Here is a 23,502-nt window from a genome sequence, read left to right as displayed (position 1 = left end):
GTGCCCGTATCTTATACACACTAGATCCTAGAGATTTTTATTTCTTCCCTTTTTCTTGCCAATAAATTTGTTCAAAAATCTCCAATATTAATTTTCTTCTCATCTAAATATTTCAAACATCTAAGATGGAAAAAAAGATGGTAAGAGCAATTTTAAAAGTATCGTTTTTCCACTCTTAATGGGTGGGCTTGCCCAACCTAGTATAATACGTATGAACTTTGTTCCAAAAGATTTTATTGATAAAAAAATATCAGATAAGTAAATTTCGAATAATTGCACAATAAATTTTAAAAATTCTCTAAACCCTAGTTTGGTGAAGAAATTTGAGATTTTCGTTTTCCTCGGATTATAGTAGCTCCTATTGAAACGAATGGGTCAAGCCCAAAAAAAAAAGTGCGTTGAATAGGCCCGCTTTTCTGGATTGGCTCATGACTGTCCAAGGCTGAGGAAGGCCCAAGGGGCAACCAACATTTCTGATAACAAAAAGGAAAAGGAAAAGGAAAAAATAGCGTGAGAAACACGGCTAATTACTCAGAATATTACAAAAAAAAAAAAATTCGGACAGGTATTGATGATCTGAAATGGGTGTGTGCCCGGCAGCAAAATCCAAAATTTTTTTTTAAAAAAAAGAACAATTGAATAAATTTTTTTTAAAGATGTGTCAGTCGCTGCCGGGCAGTGTCAGTTGACTGAAAAGGTTAAAAAAAAAAAAACTGCCTCCATTAAAAGATCATCTTTACTACGTCTTTGACACGTACGTTATCCATTGTAAGCTGTAGTACTTCCAAGGCCTTAGCGTTTTAGCTATTTCTGACTCCACTCCAGCTGAAATAACTGTGGCAAGATTGAAGTGTCCACAGCTTCTGTGGCAATGGTTCTGTGTCCACAGCTGAAACACGCGTTTAGTCTAAACAGAGAAAGAAAGGACCCGCAGCTTCTGTGCTAATGGTTATAGTAGTAGGTGGGTCCCCTTCTTTCGACTCAAAGAGGCTATACCCACTTTGATTGCATGCTAATGCTAGTTTCTTCTTCATCTTCACATGGTCAAAGCGTTGCTAGCAATTCGGAATGAATGGAGGCAGTTTTTTTTTCTTTTTAACCTTTTCAGTCGTGTCAGCCCAGCAGCTGAGCAGCACTGACACCGTTAAAAAAAAAATTATTCAATTGTTGCCAGGTTTGTGGGCTAATTGATTAGAACGTTGATAGTTGACAAAAAGTTTGGTTAAATATAGCCCTTTGGCTGCCTCGTATCAATCTATGGCGCGACGGTCAGCAAATTTTTTTTTTTTTTTTTTTTTTAAAAGTCCTTCTGGTCATCACGCCATGTAGGAGCGACGGTCAGAGATGTCAGAAATTTTCTGACCGTCGCTCCTATATAGCACGATGGTCAGAATTGTTTTTTTTTAAATCTTTGTGGCCGTCACGCCATGTAGGATCGACGGCCAGAGGTTAGAATTTTTTTTTTAAAATCTTCCTGGCTGTTGCCCCATGTAGGACCGACGGTCAGATAATTTAGAAATTTTTTTTATATAAAAAATCCTTCAGCCAGGCAATTTAGAAATGCTTTTTTTTAAAAAAAAAAAAAAATCTTTGTACAATTCAATTGGGAATTCGGCAAAAAAATTTCTGTAAAAATTATTTAAAATCAAAATTTTTTAAAACAATGCATACAGTTTGACAAAATTTTAAAAACAAACATTAGGCTCGCAAGAATTTTAGCATTTTAAAGGAGACTAGGTTTTAAAAATTTGATCCATTTGTTAAAGGATTTAGAGGTTTCTTAAAGAATTAAGGTTTACCATTTTAGCAAGCTTAAGTTATATAACATGCATAATTGTTATGATTTGTTAAATTTAGAAAATGATTTAATAATATGATTTAAGTGTAAGTGATTGCTTAATGGATGAAAGTATTGCTTAATATTATAATGATTTGTTAATTTTAACTTTATTATGTATAATGCACACAGAATGTTAAAGGAACCGTAATTGTGTCAAAAAATGAAAAATTATAACATGAATTACGATTTATATATTTAAATTTTCATATAAAATGCAATCGTATAAAAAGATTAATAACATATTTGTAGAAATGAAGAATTATTTGCGTGTCATTATTTGGTATACGATAATTAGTTTAAATAATTTAATCAATTAAAATAGCTGTAAAACAACTAGTACTTATTTGTTTTGTAGGTATTATCCTATAAGACCCTTTTATCCAATTATAGGGTTTAATAAAATAATTTGTACTTCTCTATTTTGAAAATGTTTAATGTTATTCAAATTGAAAGTGATTGGATTAAAAAAGATTTAACGTATGTCTATGCCATACAGGAATGACGGTCAAAAAAGATTTTAAAAAAAATATTTCTGACATCTCTGATCATCGCTCCTACATGGCGCGACGGCCAGAAGGACTTTTAAAAAAAAAAAATTTAGTGACCGTCACGCCATATAGCCATATAGGAGCGACGGGCATAGATTGATAGCAGGCAATCAAGGGACTATATTTGATCGAATTTTTTGTCAAGTAACAATATTATAATCAATTAGCTTAAAAAAAAAAAAGGATTTTGCTATTTAGCTGACTAAGCCCGGCAGCAAACGCCCATTATTACATGTTCGCTTTTTTTTTTAAGACAATATTATAAGTAATTAGCCGAGAAACACACTATAAAGCATTCACGTCTTTTGGGAGTTGGCAGTCACCCCTCAATCTTTTTTTCGGTATAATCATCAATCTTTACATGGCGATGGAGACGAGGTCGGAGTCGGTGGTGACAAACAAGGTTCGGCCGCGGTGGCAAATCGATGGGAGCAGTTCTAAGCGAAAAGACACTCTCGCAGAGCAACAGATCGCGTTGGAGGAATTAGAGCAAAGTCTGGCCAAGAGACATCCGAAGAAGGCCAAGGACCAAATTCAGACTCCAACTGCTCCGACGACTCCGATGGATAATACGTTGATAGAGCAAATCCAGTTAAGTGATCAGAGTTACAATTCGTCAATCACTTTCCGATCCCCCAAATGGTTATTTGTAACTGTAAAAAGTCGAATTAAATCCCTCTCCAAAAAAAAAAAAAATGTTGAACGGAATTAATATGATTTTGTTGCAAATTGAGAATTTTTGGCAGATTTTCATATGAGGCTTGCATCGTTAAGTGATTAATTCATTTGTTAAAGAGGCAAAATTTACGGTTTGTGTGTATTAGGTTTAGTTTAATTCCTTCTCTTTTTTTTCTTTTGAGCAATTTTAGGTCAGTTGAAGCATAAAATATTCTCAACCCTACTCTATGATGTACAGTGAACTCCAGTCTCTCTGACCCTGCATGCATTTTGGCGTGCCTTGATAACCAGGAACACATTTATTTTTTGGGTTTTGAGATTTCAAATATCCAATTTTTTACCAAATGAAACGTAGTTTAACCGGCTGTGGTACGGGATAATACCAAAATCGGATGACCTTAATCACATGTGGTTGTTGTATGTTTTTATTAACACATTAAGAGACGTAGTCTTCTATTGGTTGTGCTGGTAATGTCTATTTCAAAAAATACACAAACTCTTATCTTCTGTTTGTTCACCCTTGTCTATGTTGTCTTAGCAGCAATGAGTCTGGATGCAAATACCCTCATTTTGTGGGTTATTTTGTGCAGCCATGGGCTAGTGAGTTTGACTGCCCTCGGAAATTGCTTGGCCGGCGTGACTATCCTCCAAAGGTGCGATTCATATACGAGGAAGGGAAGGAGCTTGAGTTAGACGTTGATGTATCTTTGAGTTTTCTGGGTCTTGAGAGAGTCATAATTGTTGGCTCTTCCATGGGTTTCCTGCTCTGCTGCGCCGCACCTGAGACGTGTACTCATTACTTTGTATGCAACCCCATCACAAGAGAATCTAAGCAGCTTCCAGAACCCCAGGAGCCTTGTGCTGTGGCTAATATAGCATTTCTTTGCACATCAGGGCATGCCACATCAACATCACTAGATAGGATATCTTATGAAGTAGTTCGACTTGGAATGTCACACCCACACCCTTTTAAAGCCACTACAACTCTGGAGGTAGACACATATTCTTCTTTGACTGGGGAATGGAGACGCTCCTCTATCATTTCTCCATCTCCAGTCACTTTAGCTGCTCATAACATACCAGCTTTTGTGGTTGGCGACGTTATGTTCTGGACGGTTCATCAGTTCAAATTATTGGGGTATAGTCATGTCAGGAAATGCGTACAAGTCTGGGATTTGCCATGGAAGGGGAAGGGCTATAGTAGTTTTTTGGGCCTTTCTGAAGGGAGAATTTACTGTGCTGTAAACGATCTGCAGAATTTGGAGATGTGGGTTTTAGAGGATTACACCAGGATTGGGTCTCTGTCTGGGTGGGTCTTGAAGCATAGAATGAGTATCACTGCTATCAAGGGAAAAAATCCTGGAGAACCTATTTGCGGCGAATATATGGGCATTATGGGATTTCACCCATGGAACAGTCAACTGATTTTGCTCTCCATTTTTTTCATGCCTTACTGGTACAACTCTGAAGACGGCAAAATGAAGGCAGTTGATGATTTTGAACCCACGGATCTGCTATACAATTACATCTGCTACGAGTGGCCCTATAACCGGTCTGCCTGATGATTGCTGACATATTTGGCTATATTAGTTGATGGCCCTATAACCTATATTCATTAATTTGGGTTGACTCATACACAATCTCCCAAAATGATCCAAACCCATTATGACTGTTAATTCTTCTTCTTTGTAATTTTTTTTTTTGGGCCAAAAGATAGCTCTTGCCTTACCGGCTGCGGTTGCGGATAAACTGATTAAATTGCCTTTTTACACATTAAACCTATTACAGAACTCTATTTTCTGTATAATTCTTAGATCCATGGCAAAAAATGAACCTAAATTCACCATAGCCACCACCAAAGAAATTGGGGAGGTGTAGCGCCACCACTTGGTTAGAAGGTGCCGCACTGTCAAGCTCCTACTCCAATGCAAAAAGTGCAGCTTCTTCAGGAATATGACGCAAATAGAACTCCTGATTAAGCATGCCCTCAAGCTTCTGCCCCAGTCCAAAAGTGCAGCTCAGTTAGGAATATGATGCATTCACCTTGGACCTTTTGAATGTCCTACGATAGGAATAACATGAGGATGATCAACCAAGGGTGAACATTTAATTCTCTTAGTGAAAATCCAACACCAACATTTGTCAAAACTAGATGTGGATGAATTCTCTTGACAGCTCCTAATTCTCCTCGTGGCATTATGGCTGCATAAACTATGAGGGGTGGTGATAATCAAGGATAATGGGATCTTATTTATTGTTTTCTGTTTTCTAAAAATCATTGAAACTATCTCCAAATTAAATGGTGCACTCTACATTCGCGGGTAGAGGTGCAATCAAGCCAAGCTGCTCGCGAGTAGCTTGCAAGCGGCTTGGTAAAAAGCTTGGCTCGAGCTCGGTCAAATCGAGTTCGAGCTACTCGTTACATTCAACGAGTCGAGTTCGAGCTCCAAAAATAAATATTCGAGTGTTCGACGAGTTTAATCGAGTTTTCATATTATATTTATATTATATATTTTGAAAAAAAAATTATAGGTTTATTTCAAAACTCGAGCTTGAGTTCGAGTAGATAGGGCTTGATATTTACTCGAACTTACTCGAGCTCGAGTTTTATTTTATTTTATCGAGTCGAGCTCGAGTCCAAATTTTTTACTCGTTCGAGCTCGAGTAACACTAATTCTGATCGAGTTCGAGCTCGAGTATCGTTCTACTCGAGCTCAACTCGGCTCGATAGTACCTCTACTCGCGGGTGAAATTTGAAGAAAACCCACAAAGTTGGGGGTTCTGAACTCCTGACCTGCACCCTTTTGAGTCTCTTTTTGGTGGCCAACTGAGTTGGGCTTGGTTGGTTTAATATGTACCACATTGTATCGAATACTTAGAACACTTGAAAGCTGAGAACTCCGAAAGTTTGTTCCAGCCCAACGATTCTTACTGAAAGAGAGGCCCATCATTCAAGAACACGCGAGAGAAAGTTATAAAGGACAAAGAATAATAAAATAATAATAATAATAATAATAAAAGGAAGGGCCAGGCAAGCTGCTTTATTTCCCAATCATCAAAGATCGTGTCTGTAATGTTGTTGGTTTACGTCCATATCAAACCACCGCTGGATTGAAGCCTTGAAGGCGATAAGGTCATCACATTCACCTCAGCGGGTCAAAACCAAAAAAAAAAAAAGGGGAAAAAAGAGGGCAGAGGGTTTTCATTTTCTCTACCTTCACTCTTAAACCCTTTGCCTCTTTTTTCCACATCCTTTCTGCTGTTGTTTAGTCTCTTAAAGATTTCTGGTGAGCTTTTCCTCAAAATTCACGGATTTCACCCTCTGTTTATCTTTGTTTATTTACTATTTCAAGTATTGCTCTTCACTTTCACTCGTTTATAGTTCTACTTTCTATTCTAGTTCTCCTATGCTTTTGGGTTTTTGGATTAGCTTCGAATTTAAACCCTAGGTATTTGGTTACTTTTTGTAAGGTTTGAGTAGAATTTTGCTTTGTTGGGTTTGGGTTATTTTTTTTTTCCTTTGTACTTTTTGAGGGACTTAGTAGAATTTTGTTTTGTTCGGTTTTGGTTTTTCTTTGTGGCTTTTTCAATTCAAGTATATATATATATATGTCAATTCTAAGTGTATGTTTCAATTGGGATTCTGTGGCAGCTATCAATGGCGGCGTCTTTGGGAAGAGAATGGGCCGGAATACAGCAGTTTCCTGCTGCTACTCAGACTAAATTGCATGAACTGTTGGGAAAGTTAAAACAGGAGGTTCAATTCTTCCCCTTTTGTTTTTACTTCCACTTATTCCATTGCATTCTTTCCAAGAATTTGGAGCTTGGATTAATTAGAACCTGAAGGAGCTAAATTTTGCATATTGGAGTTATGTATCTGCTTACCTGTGGTGAAATGTTTCCTAGTATTATTGATGGTAAAATTTTGTTGTAGAAAGTAACTACATTGACCATCCTTGTTATGGGGAAAGGTGGTGTTGGAAAATCCTCCATTGTGAACTCAATTATTGGGGAAAGAGTAGTTCCTGTCAGCGCTTTCCAGGTACGCTTTATGTTTCTATATTTTCTCATCATGAGGTGGGGAATGTATAGTAGGAATTCTTTCATCCGGTTTGGGATTGTAATTGTTTTCCAGTCAGAGGCCCCTAGGCCGATATTGGTTTCACGAACAAGGTTAGGATTTACACTCAACATTATCGATACCCCAGGCCTTGTTGAAGGAGGATTTGTCAATGACCAAGCTCTTCGGATCATAAAAGAGTGAGTGTTACTTTAATGTTTTACGTGCTAAATTTTGACTCAACTGCAGTTTCGTTTATGTTACTTGCTCCACTTTAGGGTTGGAAATCAAGTTTCATCCATTCAAAACTAACATTACTCTTAAAATTCTGCTTCTTGTTAAACCGGATGGTAAATCTTTTTGCATCTGTCACAGTTTCTCATTCATTTTTGCTTAATATTAAGATCTAAATGTGGGAAATTTTTGTGCGCTGCTCTCTTGACAGGTTCCTTCTGAACAAGACTATAGATATTTTGCTATATGTTGATCGTTTGGATGCATATCGAGTTGATAATTTGGATAGGCAAGTTGTGAAGGCTATAACTGATGGTTTTGGCAAAGAAATATGGCGTCGAGGACTGGTTGTTCTCACCCATGCTCAGCTTTCACCTCCTGATGGACTCAGTTATGAGGAATTCTTCTCCCGAAGATCAGAGGCTCTTCTAAAAGTTGTCCGCCTTGGAGCCAGGATAAAAAAACAAGATATTCAGGTGTGTTACTTTCTTTAGTATTCACTGCTGCTATTCTCTTTAAAGGTGAATTCACCAATTAAATGATAGCAGTGTGCAAGAGAGATAGGATCTTAGTGGCATTGTGAATGGAATTGAGGAAATTGTTTACAAGAAACCTGAGAAATTTTAATATTTTCTTGTGCATTATCTGAATCTATCTAACATTACTATAAAAGTCTTTGGCATCAAAATAGTACTGGTACTGATTCCTGGGAGGATGATGAGTGTTTGTAACTGGATTTTGTTCATCAGTTCATTTTTCTGTTATTGATGGTGTTGGGATAGGAAATGGGATAGCTTAGAGAACTTGCAGAGAGGTTCAAGGTACACAACTCTAAGTATGCCTGGCCCATGAAAAAGATCAATCTAACTTTTTTTTTTTTTTTTTAGCTTAACGGCACATCTATCCTAGCCTAGCCTACTCCTACTCCTAAGGGGAGGGGAAACCTACTCTATGGGGTGGCCCAACTGAGCCGGGGGGAACCTGATGGGGACTGAACCACCATCAGACCAGACGGGTGCACCACACACCCGTATGGATTTAGAACAAACCTCATATTAAGGGACATTGATGGGAGGCAAGGTTTGAACCCTTGACCTCCCACCCCACAATTAATGTGGTGGCCAACTCCACTAAAGGAAGTTGGTTGATCAATCTAACTAATATGAATACATTTGTTGCATGGCATATGGCGAGAGGCTTTGCTGTCACCATGGTGAACAGGTATTAGGCGACTTTTGCTGCCTAGTTGGCCATTCATAGTTTGTTTCTTTCTTTCCCTTTTTTTTTCCCCCAATAACATGTTGGGTATCTAACCTACATGCTACCCTGTTACACGGGGAGTCAAGGAGTTTTGCAAGTTAATTCTGAGGTAATGCTGCATTGATTTTACACACACACACACACACACACATATATATATATGGCAGTCCATGTTCTTCAAGTGCATTTGCAAAAATACAAAGGAGATGGAGTGCGAATAAAAAATGTGCTCTTCCTCTTTCTGTCACACTCTCATATATGTATAAATTTCATGTTCTCTTTTGTACTTAGGAGCTCCGAGATGGTTTTGTCCCTTATATTACATGTCGTATACTGCTCAAGTCAAGCTGGAGTAGGTCAAGTGTCAGTGTGGATGTAGTTATACATTTTGTGGATGTAGTGACAGGTTTGCATTTGTGAGCATTAAATGTGCAAGAGTTGGTGGCTGGAGGATTGATTGTGTTTATTCAGACTTCTGTTGTTTATTTTTATGTGTTTTCTCAGTGTGGCAGAAGTAAATAGTAGTAACAAACAATTACTCACAGCGCACATCTTTCGCATTCCAAGTAATTGAAACTAAAATTCTTAGTAAATTATGGCCAAAATGTAACTTCTAGTCTTCCATCCCTGTCCTTTTATATTTATACTTCATGTTTGCATGTTCTTTTGAATCTAACTTTTTCATTTTTTGCTTCAGAATTCTCCTATTCCTGTTGCTTTAGTTGAGAATAGTGGAAGGTGTAATAAGAATGAGAATGATGAGAAGGTTTGTTGCTGCCGTGTGCATCAATTTTCCATTTTTGTTATCTTCTGAGTCTCTTACATCTGATTCTACTTCTTTTTTTTTTTGGGTGGCAGGTTCTTCCTAATGGAACTGCTTGGATTCCTAATTTAATTAAAACTATCACTGATGTCGTCTTAAGTGGAGGTAGGAGCATTGTGGTTGATCGAAAGTTGATTGAAGGACCAAATCCTAATGACAAGGGGAAGTTAGTCATACCTTTGATTGCAGCCTTCCAAGTAAGCTCTGAAGTGTTTTTCTTTCCTTCCACAGAAGTTATTTGAATAGTATTCAATCTGATTCATCACTTTAATTTGTCCACAGTATTTCTTTGTCATCAAACGGATTCAGAAGTGGATAAGAGAAGATATTGCGCAAGAGGGTAGACCTTCATGGGCTTGAATTATCATCACTATGGAATACGCATATCCGCTTTCTTATGTCGAACTAATTTCCTGCTGGTGAAATCAGTGGCTGTGCGGCGTTTACCTTTGAGTTCGAGTTATCGGAGCACCAGTCTATGTACTTTTTTTTTTAAAAAGAAGTTTTGCAAACCAGCTTTCAATTCTATGTAGCCTTTCCTGTTTTTCCATTTCATGGAGCAGCTTTGAGTGTTAGGTAAATGTGTGCTAATCATTTCCAGCTTTGTGAACGATTCTTTATGTTGGCATTAGTCGCCCAGTTGCAGGGTTTCTAGCTTTTCTTCTTTTATGACTTGGAAGGCATTGCTACGGACGCTTCTGTTCTTTAATATCCTAATAATAATCAGTCATTCTCACAGTTCACTGTTCAGCAGATGGTTCGTTTTTCTTTTTCTTTCTTCCTTTTTTTTCTCGTCCAGAAAAAAATTGGGGCTCTTGTGAAATATTACAGGAAAATCTTATTTTCCTCGCTAGGGGTTTGTTGTTTTTTTTTTTCCCTGCAACGATAGATGTCCTATAAACCTAATCTAGGAGAAGGGGTTTCCTCGCTAGGGGTTTGTTTGAATACCCCATTTTTCCAAATAATATTTTGCTATTCAGCTAGGCGGCTAGCTCTTTCAGGCTTTTGGCAAAACTCCCGGCAAACTTTGGTAACTTCATGGGGGTCCTAGCACGGCTTACAGTCTTTTTTTATTTTCATATATTCTTTTTAGAATTGCACGCCACCATCCATTCCTGTAAGGTCCATTTTCAAAGACAGGAATGTTATATTTGCATGAAGGTCAAAGAACACCCAACAAAAAAAAAAAAAATTACGTATCGCCGTATACGAGTTTTAAGTCTGGGCACAAAACGCGAATTGTACCCAATTCATAGTTGATTTTTTTTTTTTTTTGGGGAAAGAAATCACAGTTGGACTGAACTTAAGGGACCACAAGAATTTCACCTATTATTATACACAAAAATTGCACTGTTTTCATAAGAATAGTTCTTAATTGGTTCCAAAATAGCTCTTGACCATGCAAGCCGAATGGATTATGGCAGGAACGGTTGCAGGCAGTTGATGGCCAAGATTTGGTCAAAAAAAATTATAAGATTTAAATTTTATCTTATATCTCGTTTTTAACATTATATGTGGAGTCCATAAATTTTTATTTTAAAATTACATGTTGTTAAAAATGAGTTACACCGAATACAAATAAAATTATGCTGTGTATATTATGCACATAACCTTCAAGAACTGTTGCTCCTGCCCCTGTCCAAGCCGAATTGGTCTGAAAATCACGTTGTCATTGGTATTGGGCCCCATTCTATTACCTTCTTTGGGCCCCTCTATCCTTTTGGTCAGACCCTTTCCTCTGCATGAATCTGCCCAACCAAGTCCGTCAACTCTTAATTAAAAAAAAAAAAGGGGTAAAAAGGGAAAACTGGAAGGGATATGTATAAATAGCAACTGCTACAGCCTACGGCGAACGGACACTTCATTTCTTTGGCGCGAAAGAACGGTAGTGACAAACTTCTGAATTCAACATCAACTTCTTCTTCATTCACGATCTCGGTGCAAGGTGCAACCCATTAAATCACATTCCATCTTCCTTATCTGCGTTTCTTCGTCGGTGTTGGACAAATGGGAGAAAATCCCAGTTGGGTACTTCAATCTGGTTGCTACTCCCCAACTCGCCTCCGCAGTCCTGTTGACTACGACTTTCCGGTACTGCACGGCACTTTCTTGATTCATTTTACCATGAGTTCCTAAACATCTTTAGTTTTGTAGTACTTTTTCTCAATGAACTCTTCATGCTTGTGTTCCATAAACTTCACCATATAATACTGAGTTCTTGAATCATTTTCACGCAGGGAGATAGATTTATACCCAATAGGAGCCTGATGGATCTTGATCATGCCAAGAGTTTATTGACAAACAGGACTAAAGAGTTGGAAAAGCCCAAATACAGTGTTAGTCGCTTTTTGTTCTTCTGGATATTCAGTTTTTCTTCACGTTAGTTTTCATTAAGTTCTTGAAGATTCGATTGCTGTATTAGTAATTTTTATGTTACTTTTCTTAATTTTATCTTGTTCATTGCTTGAAGTTTGAGATTAAACTATATCAGATATTTCAGATTATGAGTCTTTTTCTTGGGTTTAAGAACTCATCAAAACTATATTTAATGTGTGCATTAAGTTCTTCAAGACTCACGGTATTGCTCTCCAATTGTCTTTCTTCTTGTTTGAAGACGCCACTGAAACTAATGTACAAATGCTGATTGATCGATCTTGTTGGTGGGTTCTAAGAGCTAATTGATAACTAAAAGCTGGTTCCTCCGTAATTTGGATTCTTGTATTTTGTGTAGAATTTAACATATGTTAAGAGTTTTGAGGTCATTCTACATTCACTTCTTTGGTTTTCTTGATCAGGAGGAGTACAGCAGGAAATTAAAGGAGAATCTGACTCTAGATGTTGAAGGAAGGCCCTACAGAATGCTAGTCTTCAGGGGAAGCCCCAAATCCAGCAGAAAATCCTCGCGCCTTATTGATGAAATGCGGAGAAGTGACGAGGACACAACAAATACTAGGGATTCTAATAAAAATCGATCCTTCCCAAAGGTGAAATTATAAGTGTAGACTATTATAGATTATGCATGGTGAATTATGTGTTTTCTACGTTACCAGAAAAGTATGTTTTACTTTCCCTCCAACTAGTAATATTACATTCTTGAAAATTGAGATCTATTTCCCCAACCAGAAAGACACTGTTAGCAGAATTTTTTGCTATGTTAAATCTGTTTCATTTGCTTTGAAAGCTGCAGCTAAAACTTCTTATTTAGAAAAAGTTCTGGATTTTGTGATGCAGAAAGAAAGTCTTGTTTTGGATGCACCAAACTTGAGTGATGATTTCTATATGAATGTCTTGGATTGGGGAAGTGGTAATTTGATTGCTGTTGCTTTGGGCTCAGCCTTATACACCTGGAATCCTAGTAACAGAGCAATTCATAAATTATTGGACGTGGACAGTCAATGTGATTATCCTACAAGTCTAGCCTGGTCGGGGGATGCCAGAAAGATTGCTGTTGGACATATGTGCTCTGACGTACAGCTCTGGGATGCCGAGACTTCAAAGCTCGTACGCGTGGCTTCTTTTAGTCTCATATTTTTTAGATGAACTGACCGGTGATTATTACCTTCAAAAATTTGTAGATATTGAACATTGTGATGGTGAATTTCTTGCGCAGGTTAGAAGCCTAAGAGGCCATCAGAATAAAGTGGTATCTGTAGAATGGAATGGTCACATCTTAACATCTGGAGGCAATGACAAAGCTATTATTAACCATGATGGTACCAGTCTAATTAAGTCTTCTCATCTTCGATGTAATCTTTTGCAAGCATAATAAGCATGTAGCCTCGTTTGCTTAACCTGCATTTCTACGATTCTCTTTGGCAGTAAGAGCTAAGAAGAGTTTGACATGCTACTTGAGAGTACACACTAGGGGTGTCTGTAGTTTGAAATGGTCAAGAAGAAGCAACATTCTAGCAAGTGGGGGAGATGACAACCTTGTCTACATCTGGAACGCATCTAAGATGAGCTCATCACACTACATGTATCGCTTGAATGCTCACAGTGCTGCGGTCAAGGCCCTTGCTTGGTGCCCGTATAATAGTGATGTCCTAGCTTCTGGAGGAGGGCTTCTTGATGGCAGTCTCAAGTTATGGAATGTGCAGAAAGGAGTTTGCATTAACAGCATAAATACTCATGCCCAGGTCGGTCTAGAATAATCATAGTGATTACCAGTAAATTCTGTGATCACCTTTGGTAAATTCTGTAATCCAGTTATGATGAGTTCAAGTCTTTGATGCATGAAGATTGACTGCATTTGCAGAAATTTCGCTATCCATTAGTCCTGCTATCACTTTTGAGTCCCCGAGAGATGATAGTTGAATGCATTTTCTGAAACTTTCTGTTGTATCTTGAAGCCTGGTTCCTTTTGAAGACTCTGTCTATACGAACATATGAATGCTGCACATCACTAAGTTCGATTTCTCATATGGGTGCAGGTATGTGCGTTGCAATGGAACAGGCATCAGAAAGAGATACTGAGTGGGCATGGGTTTAGCTGGGGAAACACTGACTGTGGAAATCAGCTCTGCTTGTGGAAGTATCCTTCTATGTCCAAAATAGGAGGGTCAAGCAAAAGCGATTCCAGAGTTCTCCATCTTACTCAGGTGCCAAAGTTAGTCCATATAAATGAAACAAGAGCAACACTGTAGAAAACTAGTTGCCTGTTGAATCTAAAGATAAGCATGCTAAGAAATCTTAAATTTGATGCAGAGCCCAGATGGATTAAGAGTGGCGTCAGCTGGAGCAAACGAGACCATTAGCATCTGGGAAGTTTTTGGCCCACCTCAGGCTAATGAACCAAGAAGTTCAGGATTGGATAGCCTGTTAGCTTTCAGGGCATCCCCTATAAGATAGATAGATCACTTGAAAATTTCGCAAGACACTGAAAACAATCATCATCTCATCTCTTAGCGTATCTGAGTTCGAGTGTATATTTGTTTGACAGTTATTTCCACTGCAGAGTCTCCAATCACACAAGGTAGATCAACGGACACCTGAAAATAAATAGTATGCTGAAAATAGTTTTCAGTTATTTCCTACGTTTTTCTGAATATGCCTTTCTTTTTTATCTCTTGCATGAATTTTTCGAGTGTTAATACGACTGCAGAATCTCGCACATGGAAGGTTGACCATAACATGACATTATTTTGTTAGGAATCTGAATCTTCATTAGTAGCGGGAGCCAATTTCGGTTCATTATGCTCTGCCTTCGTCTTTTTCTCTTAGCACAATTCTTCAATACCCTCAAACCATCCCGTCTCATTTTATGATTACAGGTTTTATCGAAGAGAATTTTCATGCCCACATATCCTGGCCATACCATAACTAGAATCAATTAGGACTGCTTGCTTGGCCAGTTGCAGTTTGCAACAGGAAATACGCATACAACCACCCCGGGATGGATTTGGTCAAAATTGTGGTCTAAGTGTTTTTTTAACAGAAATGGACCACGGAAGTGTGTGCTTGTCCCCCAATCACCTCATATGCAAGTTCTAGTACTATATATTGTATTCGGAAGGGAACGCTTGACCTTGAGGAGGAGTTGATTCATTCAGCACTTTCTTTCTTCCTATAAAAAATAAAAAAGTGCTACTGCTACGCAGGGGGATCGATTCAAAAGCCAGTGAAGTCCAGTGCCGTGCAGACTGCTGGCGACCTTTCTTAAGGATAGTCTTTCTAGGAAACACATTCTTAGAGATACATTCTTAGGCTAACAGAAGATACAAGGCCATGCAGAGGCAGAGATGAAACAATAAACAGAAAGCAATGGCAATTATACAGTAAATATTCCATTTTGCTCAAGTGTATTGCAGTTGATTGGCAGATTTAGTTCCACATTGCCAGAAAACAAATGCTGGAAACTAGTACAAGAAATTGCTGATGCGTAGTATTATCTACTAGTGTGTGGGATTTTTCCCGAGGCCTTTGAGTTCGACATTGGTCCATTCAACGGATGCTGGTTAAGCATTCTCTTAGAAACAAACTCAGCTTCTTTTGATCTTCCTTCAGCTTCAAGAGCTACTCTTAACTCTTGAAGACAGCTTAAAGGCTGTTGAATTCCTTGCTCTAACAATTCATAGTAAAGTTCGAATGCCTCATTTACTCTTTTGATCTTACACAGACCATTTAAAACTGTGTTGCACACACCCAAATCAACTCTCTGACCACTCTTTGTGCCAAAAAGCAACATCTCACGAGCCTCTAATAGCTTTCTCTGCTTGCAGAGGAAAATAATTAACTCTTCCATATTAATTATATACCCATATTCATAGAGACATCTAACGACCTCAAAAGCTTTATCCCGCATGCCAGCTTTAAATAACACTATTACAGTATCTGTTGCTATATTCAGATTGTGTCTGATCTTTTTCTCTAACATTAACATCACCATGCTGAAGGATTCATGAGCACAACCCTTACTAACAAGCCGAGCTAGAGTTCGATGGAAAATAGACGTTCTAGGAAGATGAGAGCTCTTCAACATCTTCTCTAAAGTCTCATGAGCAAGAATCGGTTCATCCTCCTCCAAAAGGCCCTCAATTAGGGATTCATAAGTCTCAAAATCGGGTACAAAATCTCGCCTCAACATCAAAACCAAGATTTCAAAAGCAGCCTTAACGGTACCTTCTCTGCAATGGCCCATCATAATTGTTTTAAAAGCAGAAGCATCCTGTCTTCCCCTTTTCAATAGCTGCTTGAACACTTTCTCAGCCATCTCTGTCTTGCCACTTTCAGTCAAATACCGGAACATGGGGTTGTATGATGCAACTAGAGGTGTACACCCTGCATCATGCAGTAAGATCTCCTTCTCATATAACTCTCGAAACAATCCCTCTGCCTTCTCAAAATTCCCTTTCTCACAGAAACTCCGAATCAACATACTATATGTTGCTGAATCAGGGTGAACCTTCAACTCTGACATCTTCTGAAAAATTTTGAATACCCCATCTAAATTTCCGTCGCTGCAATGTGCATTCATCAGAGTATTAAAAGTACACGTATCAGGAACAAATCCTCCATTCTCTCCACCGCAACCATCCAATATCTCTTTTACCTTATTAAGCATACGCGCCTCACATAGTCCTTGCACAAGGGTGTTATAAGTAATCTCATTCGGTTTCAGCCCTCGACAGGCTATCTCCTCAAAAACATCTAAAGCTTCATCAATCTCCAGCTTCTCACAATACCCTCTGATCAAAGTAGTGTACGTAACAATATTAGGACTCAAATTTGGACCTTTATTAAGCATACCCTTCATGACATTATGCGCAATCTTCACTCTACCGTCTTTACACAGACCGTCAATGATCGTATTATAAGCAATTACATCCGGCTGGCAGTTAAACTTCTCCATTTTCTTAAAGAATCTAAATCCTTCATCAACCATAGAGTTCTTACAAAACCCTCTTATCAAAATATTGAAACTATACAAATCAGGCTCCACGCCATACGTCTCAAGCATTTCATCAAACAGTTCGAAGACCATGCCGGTTCTGCCCCTCTTGAGCAAAATTGAAAATAAATGATTGAACGTAATAACAGAGGGTGAAACCCCAATGGACTTCATGGTTTTGAATATCTTCAGGGATTCTTTAAAGAGCCCAGCTTCGCCAAAGGCGCGAATCAAACAGTTAAAGTGCTTATCCTCCAGCTGGACAGCCCCATTAGACTTTCTCGGAATGGATAAGAGAAAGTTCCGGGCGGAGTTGAAGTTTCTTGCCTGGCAAAGGAGCTCAAGCATGAGGAAGTAGGATTGAGGAGTGTGGGTGAATCCCGATTTGTAAGCCCAGTGGAAGAAATGGAGGGCTTTGGCAGGGGTTGTGATGAGGCGGAGAGTTTGAAGGACGGTGGTTTGGGAAAGTGAGGATTGGGCGAGTGAGGCTTGAAGATCGGTTGACCAGGGCCTGGCATTAATCAGTCTGGCCATGGTTCGGGCTCTCTTAGTTTTGGTAGATGATGATTTTGATTTGGATAATTGGGCATGGCCATTGCTTCTACCAACCGTAGCCTTGTGATTGCTGTTTTTGGCGGCGGTTTCTGGTTGAGATGAATGGTGTTTGATAAATGGTGAAGGAGGTGGACGTGGTGCTTTGCAGTTGCAGAATGTTTGGGCTCTTGGACTCAAATTGGCGGCCATGTTGAAATGTGTTGGGCGCGCGGCTGCTGGCGCCAGGCGGGTGTATTATAGGAGTACTTTACCATTTTCTTTTCTTTTTTTCACTGTTTGCTGAAATTGAAAGATCTTCTGGGGATTTAGAGAAAAAAAAAGGTGGGGGGGGGGGGGGGAGAGAGAGAGCAAAAATTGTTGCTAGTTTGGAAGGTGAGCATATAAAGTTTAGAAATTGCTCCACCCCTTGCCAAAAATTTGGACATTTAGTTCCACCACCAATTCCTTGTTTATTCAAGCATAATCCATCTGACCATGTAACACAGTACAGGAGATGAATACAAGCTAGTGTCCTTAGTTTAGGTTGTCATCCTAATCCTACTACTGCTACTACATTAGGCAGTGTAGGTGAATCGGGCGCACATTACAGGTTTCCAAGACCTTGGCAACGTATGGACTAGTTATAAAGACCCGACCTTCTGGAACTTTTGTCAATGTGCAGTAGCAGGCTTCCCACTGCTTCTGCAAGTTGGCGCAGCATGTAGAGGATGGTGGTGGTGGTGGTGGTGGTTGGTTTGTTCTTATCACCCTCCCGCAGGGAACCACCAGGGCGTCGTGACAAAGCTCTACCCTCCCATAATCTAGCGACATATCGGCAGGGATTGTGGCCAAAACAGAAGCCAATATCGCTAGCAAGAATGCGACACTGGAGTCTGATAATTTCCTCCTCGTCAGGTGAACTGGAATTAGTCAAGTACTGTAACGGGTCCGAATATAAGAAGTACTCTTCTTCTTGGCCGTGTAGAAGAGGTGGCTAACTAAACACTGAATTTATACACTAATGTTTTCAACAATTGATTCGGAGAATGAGGGGATGGATATCCATCTCATTTACTTTCCTGGCGACCAGACTCACTACATACATAAAAGACAAAAGGTGTCATTGGTAAACATCCACTGCCATACCACTTTCAGATCAGAGGAAGACATAATTGTAGTTTGAAACCAAGTAGTAAATGGACACCACTTGACTCAATTGCGTTTGTGAAGTGATGACTTAATGTCTGATAGGGTATCCATTAAGGATTTGTAATTATCTTTCAAATAATCTTTTGGTGCTGCTGTGGCATTCTTGAAACCATAGTTATGAAAATGCTCAATTAGTCTAATTTATTATAGAATCAATAATTCTTATAAGAATCAATAAAACCTAAATTTAATCAGTAATCCATCAAACTTTAAGTATAAAATTTTATTTAAGTGTAATTATCTAGTTTATTTACGAATTTTAAGTGCAAAAGGTTATTAAGAATGATATTAGCCTTTAAAATGAATTGTGTAACTTATAGGATTTGGGAAATAATAAAATTTTATTAAAAGATTTCAAATAAATTTTGTTTTGAATAAATAAAATAAGAATAAAAGTCTAATTTATAATATAAGAAGGACCAAATAACCAATAAATGGGCTGTTGGTTTCATGGTAATTGTACTTTATTTCTATATGTGAGGTCCCATGTTTGAACCTTAAAACGCTAAAAGCCCTTTTTTCTTTTTTTTTTTCCCTTTTTTTTTTTGTTTCAACTTCTACTCTCTCGGGTGGAGCCGTCAACATTTTATGTTAGGATCTTTTCTCTTTTTTTTTTTTTATGTTAGCAATGAAACATGTAAGTTTTCTTTATAAATATTACGTGTAAGTTGTGCCTATCGTAGAGAAAAGTCCATATGGGCCTGAGTTTACGGGTAGCCCATAAAAGGTAGGCAACAAAATGTCTGGACCTGCAAACCCTTCTATTGTAACACAAGATTTCCCCTTTCTGTGGAAAAGGCCCGTATCAATAATTATGATTTTACGTATGGACAATTCCTCAATATTTTGTTTCTACTCACAGACCCGACCTAAAGGGAACAAAAATGTGATTGAGTATTGGAGTTTTGGAGTGATTTGATAAATGTGAAATAAAAAAAAAATTTGAGGAATCTGTTCATGAAAAATGAAATTTTTTTTAAATTTTTCTAGATTAAAATGGAGGTAATAATGCATAAACATGCTTAATTTAATTGATTAACTTCTGGCAAGGATGATAAATTTATTGGTCGCACTTGCTTCCTGTTTTTAGCATGTGAGTGATGCGATTGTTGATTGATCAAGTAAAAGTTGATTGGTTTAACAAATCCTTTTTTAACAGAAAAAAGGAGCATAGATATTATTGATATTATTATTTCTCGTTCAGCACCATTACATGAGAACGTTGCCAGTTTTCGAGCATATAAGAGAAGATACATTTGACTAGCCCGAAATAAACTTTAATGGAGCGGTCGATTATGGACAAGTTGGCCATTTCAGACCACAGGCTTCAAGAGTTTTTTTGGTATTGGGATTTTTTATAATCTTGCCGTACGCTGGATCTTTGATAAAATTGCAAAGGCACGGCTCCTGTTCCTTGGCATTTGTGCAGCATTCTTTGGTTGGTGGAGTGCCGTTTACGATGGAAGGCAGGCATGGACTCAATGCTTGAGGATTGCAGCCGGCTGCCTCCGCCTTTTGGATTTGCCCCAGACCCACCAGCAACAGTACCACCAAGCACCAGCACAATGCAACTCCAGAGGATTTCATCATCATTATGAAAAGCAAAAAGTGCAGAAGAGAAAGTTAAATGAAATTCTGTAGATGGCTTCAACTGTTTCTTGAAAATTTTGCTCTGCTGAGTAGTGCATTTATAGTTGTAGATAGCGGGCATTGGCTCGAGGATCTCATGAATCAGTGAATAAGAGGACAAGGCCAATAACGCGTAGTGTCCCGTTCACTTGTTCGGCCAAAAATGAGAAAGATACAAAGCGGGTAATTTCTTTCCAACAAATTACCGGAAAAAAAACAAAAGAAAAAACGCCCAAAAACACAAAAAGCCAAAAGCTAATTAATCCTCAGGAGTGAATCAGCAACAGACGTTATCCAAGTTTTGAGAAGTGGGCGTTAATCTTTAAGCAAAATTTCCCATAAACACAAAAGGTCATAAGCTAATTAATTCTCATGAGTGAATCAGCAATAGACGTTATCCAAGTTTTGAGAAGCGGGAGTTAATCTTTAAGCAAAATTTCCCAGAAACACAAAAAGCCAAAAGCTAATTAATCCTCATGAGTTGATCTTTAAGCAACGGACGTTATCCAAGTTTTGAGAAGCGGGAGTTAATCTTTAAGCAAATAATGAGTGAATCAGCAACGGACGTTATCCAATTTTTGGGAAGTGGGAGTTAATCTTTAAGCAAAATTTCCCAGAAACACAAAAAGCCAAAAGCTAATTAATCCTCATGAGTTGATCTTTAAGCAACGGACATTATCCAAGTTTGAGAAGTGGGAGTTAATCTTTAAGCCTTTCAGCAAAATTTCCCAAAAACACAAAAATGCCAAAAGCTAATTAATCCTCATGAGTTGATCTTTAAGCAACGGACATTATCCAAGTTTTGAGAATGTGAGTTAATCTTTAAGCAAAATTTCCCAGAAGCACAAAAAGCCAGAAGCTAATTAATCCTCATGAGTGAATCAGCAACAAATGAGAAGCGGGAGTTAATCTTTAAGCAAAATTTCCCAAAAACACAAAAAGCCAGAAGCTAATTAATCCTCATGAGTGAATCAGCAACGGACGTTATCCAAGTTTTGGGAGTTAATCTTTAAGCAAAATTTCCCATAAACACAAAAAGCCAGAAGCTAATTAATTCTCATGAGTGAATCAGCAACGGACGTTATCGAAGTTTTGAAAAGTGGGAGTTAATCTTTAAGCAAAATTTCCCAGAAATATAAAAAGCCAGAAGCTAGCTAATTAATCCTCATGAGTGAATCAGCAACGGATGTTATCCAAGTTTTGAGAAGTAGGAGTTAATCTTTAAGCAAAATTTCTCAGAAATACAAAAAGCCAGAAGCTAATTAATCCTCATAAGTGAATCAGCAACGGATGTTATCCAAGTTTTGAGAAGTAGGAGTTAATCTTTAAGCAAAATTTCTCAGAAATACAAAAAGCCAGAAGCTAATTAATCCTCATGAGTGAATTAGCAACAAACGTTATCCAAGTTTTGAAAAGTGGGAGTTAATCTTTAAGCAAAATTTTCCAGAAACACAAAAAGCCAGAAGCTAATTAATCCTCATGAGTGAATCAGCAACGGACATTATCCAAGTTTTGAGAAGTGGGAAATCTTTAAGCAAAATTTTCCAGAAACACAAAAAGCCAGAAGCTAATTAATCCTCATGAGTGAATCAGCAACAGACATTATCCAAGTTTTGAGAAGTGGGAGTTAATCTTTAAGCAAAATTTCCCTTAATCCTCATGACTGAATCAGCAAAGGATGTTATCCAAGTTTTGAGATAGTGGGAGTTAATCTTTAAGCAAAATTTCCCAGAAACACAAAAAGCTAGAAGTTAATTAATCCTCATGAGTGAATCAGTAGCGAACATTATCCAAGTTTGAGAAGTAGGAGTTAATCTTTAAGCAAAATTTCCTTTAATCCTCATGACTGAATCAGCAATGGACATTATCCAAGTTTTGAGAAGTGGGAGTTAATCTTTAAGGAAATTGGAGTTAATTTTTTAAGCAAAATTTTCCTTAATCCTCGTGAGTGAATTAGCAATGGACATTATCAATGTTTTGAGAGGTAGGAGTTAATCTTCAAGCAAAATTTCCCTTTCAGATTGTAATTTTTAAAAGTTTTTGTTAAAAAATATACCGTAACAATATGATATCCATGAAATAAAAAGATCATTAAAAATGTCTTGGAAAAAACTCACACTCCAATTATTAGTTGTTACTGTTTCTAATTAAACGAAATGCTTTTATATTTTAACCGAAGATTTAAATCCATAAACTGACTAGTACAAGAGTATAAAATTACGCCTCAGTATAGATTAGATACTTTCGAAGATGCTTTTTTCAAAAACTTTGTTGCTGCGATATATGTTAAAATTTTTACAGTAAATGTCAGTTTGAATTAAATGTTTTTAGAATGTATTTTGGAATGTTTTAAGAAATTAAAATTTTGTTGAGATATTTTTTAAAAAAATTATAAAAATTTTCCGCCTCCCACTACCCCTCTCCTCCTTCCTCTTTCTCCCCTGTCCTCTTTACTCATGAGTTTTATTTGTAAAATATATTGAGTTACATGTTTGAAAATTCCAGTTGCTATATCTTCAATTTAATTCCATGTTGTACGCAATAATAGCTACTGTATGGTGCGAGAATGATTAAAAAAATTCTTCAAAAACAATATTGAGTTACATGTTTGACAATTTTCTTCAAAAAAAAAAAAAGGTCGCAAAGATATTATTGATATCACTTCCAATTCAACACCATAACATGGAACGTTGCTTAGCTTTTGGGCATAGAAGAAAATGCACAACTACTAGACCCGAAACAAACTTGAATGAAATTTTTTGGTGACCTTTTTTATTTTTTTCCTTTTCTTTTAGGAAAGAGTAAAAGTGCGGGGAAAGTTGAATGAAATTTTTAGATGTCTTCAGTGATTTTTCGAAAACGTTCTTTGTTATCCTTATAGATAAAAGGTTAGTTGGCTGAGGAAGTGAATATTAAAGAAAAGGAAAAAAGGACAAAGGGTCAAATTTATTATGTAACTGAGACCTTGAAGAGCTGGTCATTACATCCCAGAGCACGCACCCTGTTGCATTAACTTCTTAACCAAAAATGAGAAAGATACAAAGTCGGCCATTGCTTTCCACCAGAAAATACCAAATGTATTAAATAATAAAAAAATAAAAAAAATATACAGAAAGACAAGAGCCAAAAGCTAATTGACTTTAATGGATGAATGAATAATGGGCCTGAGTTTATGATATACCCATTTAGGGCAACAAAATGCCTGCTTCAGCCCTCGTAGGCCATTGTGAGGCCCACAAGTAAATGGCAACCAACCCAATCAATTTCAGTCCAAACCCGAAAGCTCCACAACTCTGTCGT

At 37.7% G+C, this 23,502-nt stretch overlaps 4 protein-coding genes across 4 annotated transcripts; 3 read left to right on the top strand and 1 right to left on the bottom strand.

The window, feature by feature from the left end:
- Positions 1 to 2,664: 2,664 nt before the first annotated feature.
- On the top strand, positions 2,665 to 4,844 carry LOC113730211 (F-box protein At5g49610-like). The gene is made up of 2 exons (XM_027254736.2): positions 2,665 to 2,979; positions 3,608 to 4,844. Exons 1-2 carry the CDS (start codon positions 2,750 to 2,752, stop codon positions 4,626 to 4,628), a joined length of 1,251 nt encoding a protein of 416 aa, XP_027110537.1. The 5' UTR covers positions 2,665 to 2,749; the 3' UTR covers positions 4,629 to 4,844.
- A 1,294-nt stretch (positions 4,845 to 6,138) lies between these two features.
- LOC113730210 (translocase of chloroplast 34) lies at positions 6,139 to 10,181 on the top strand. The gene is made up of 8 exons (XM_027254735.2): positions 6,139 to 6,353; positions 6,719 to 6,823; positions 7,001 to 7,108; positions 7,202 to 7,326; positions 7,572 to 7,836; positions 9,318 to 9,386; positions 9,479 to 9,640; positions 9,726 to 10,181. The coding sequence occupies exons 2-8, from the start codon at positions 6,725 to 6,727 to the stop codon at positions 9,801 to 9,803; spliced, it is 906 nt and encodes a 301-aa protein (XP_027110536.2). The 5' UTR covers positions 6,139 to 6,353; positions 6,719 to 6,724; the 3' UTR covers positions 9,804 to 10,181.
- Positions 10,182 to 12,184: 2,003 nt separating this feature from the next.
- Positions 12,185 to 14,420, top strand: LOC113729523 (cell division cycle 20.4, cofactor of APC complex-like). Its single transcript, XM_027253812.2, has 6 exons — positions 12,185 to 12,427; positions 12,675 to 12,944; positions 13,054 to 13,156; positions 13,263 to 13,579; positions 13,874 to 14,041; positions 14,148 to 14,420. Exons 1-6 carry the CDS (start codon positions 12,185 to 12,187, stop codon positions 14,289 to 14,291), a joined length of 1,245 nt encoding a protein of 414 aa, XP_027109613.2. The 3' UTR covers positions 14,292 to 14,420.
- A 772-nt stretch (positions 14,421 to 15,192) lies between these two features.
- LOC113730209 (pentatricopeptide repeat-containing protein At1g02060, chloroplastic-like) lies at positions 15,193 to 17,704 on the bottom strand. The gene has a single exon (XM_027254734.2). The coding sequence runs from the start codon at positions 17,572 to 17,574 to the stop codon at positions 15,328 to 15,330; it is 2,247 nt and encodes a 748-aa protein (XP_027110535.1). The 5' UTR covers positions 17,575 to 17,704; the 3' UTR covers positions 15,193 to 15,327.
- Between the last annotated feature and the right edge of the window lie 5,798 nt (positions 17,705 to 23,502).

This window comes from Coffea arabica, chromosome 2e (genome assembly GCF_036785885.1).
Source record: "Coffea arabica cultivar ET-39 chromosome 2e, Coffea Arabica ET-39 HiFi, whole genome shotgun sequence".
Classification (NCBI taxonomy): domain Eukaryota; kingdom Viridiplantae; phylum Streptophyta; class Magnoliopsida; order Gentianales; family Rubiaceae; genus Coffea; species Coffea arabica.
This window is presented reverse-complemented; position numbering and strand designations above follow the sequence as displayed.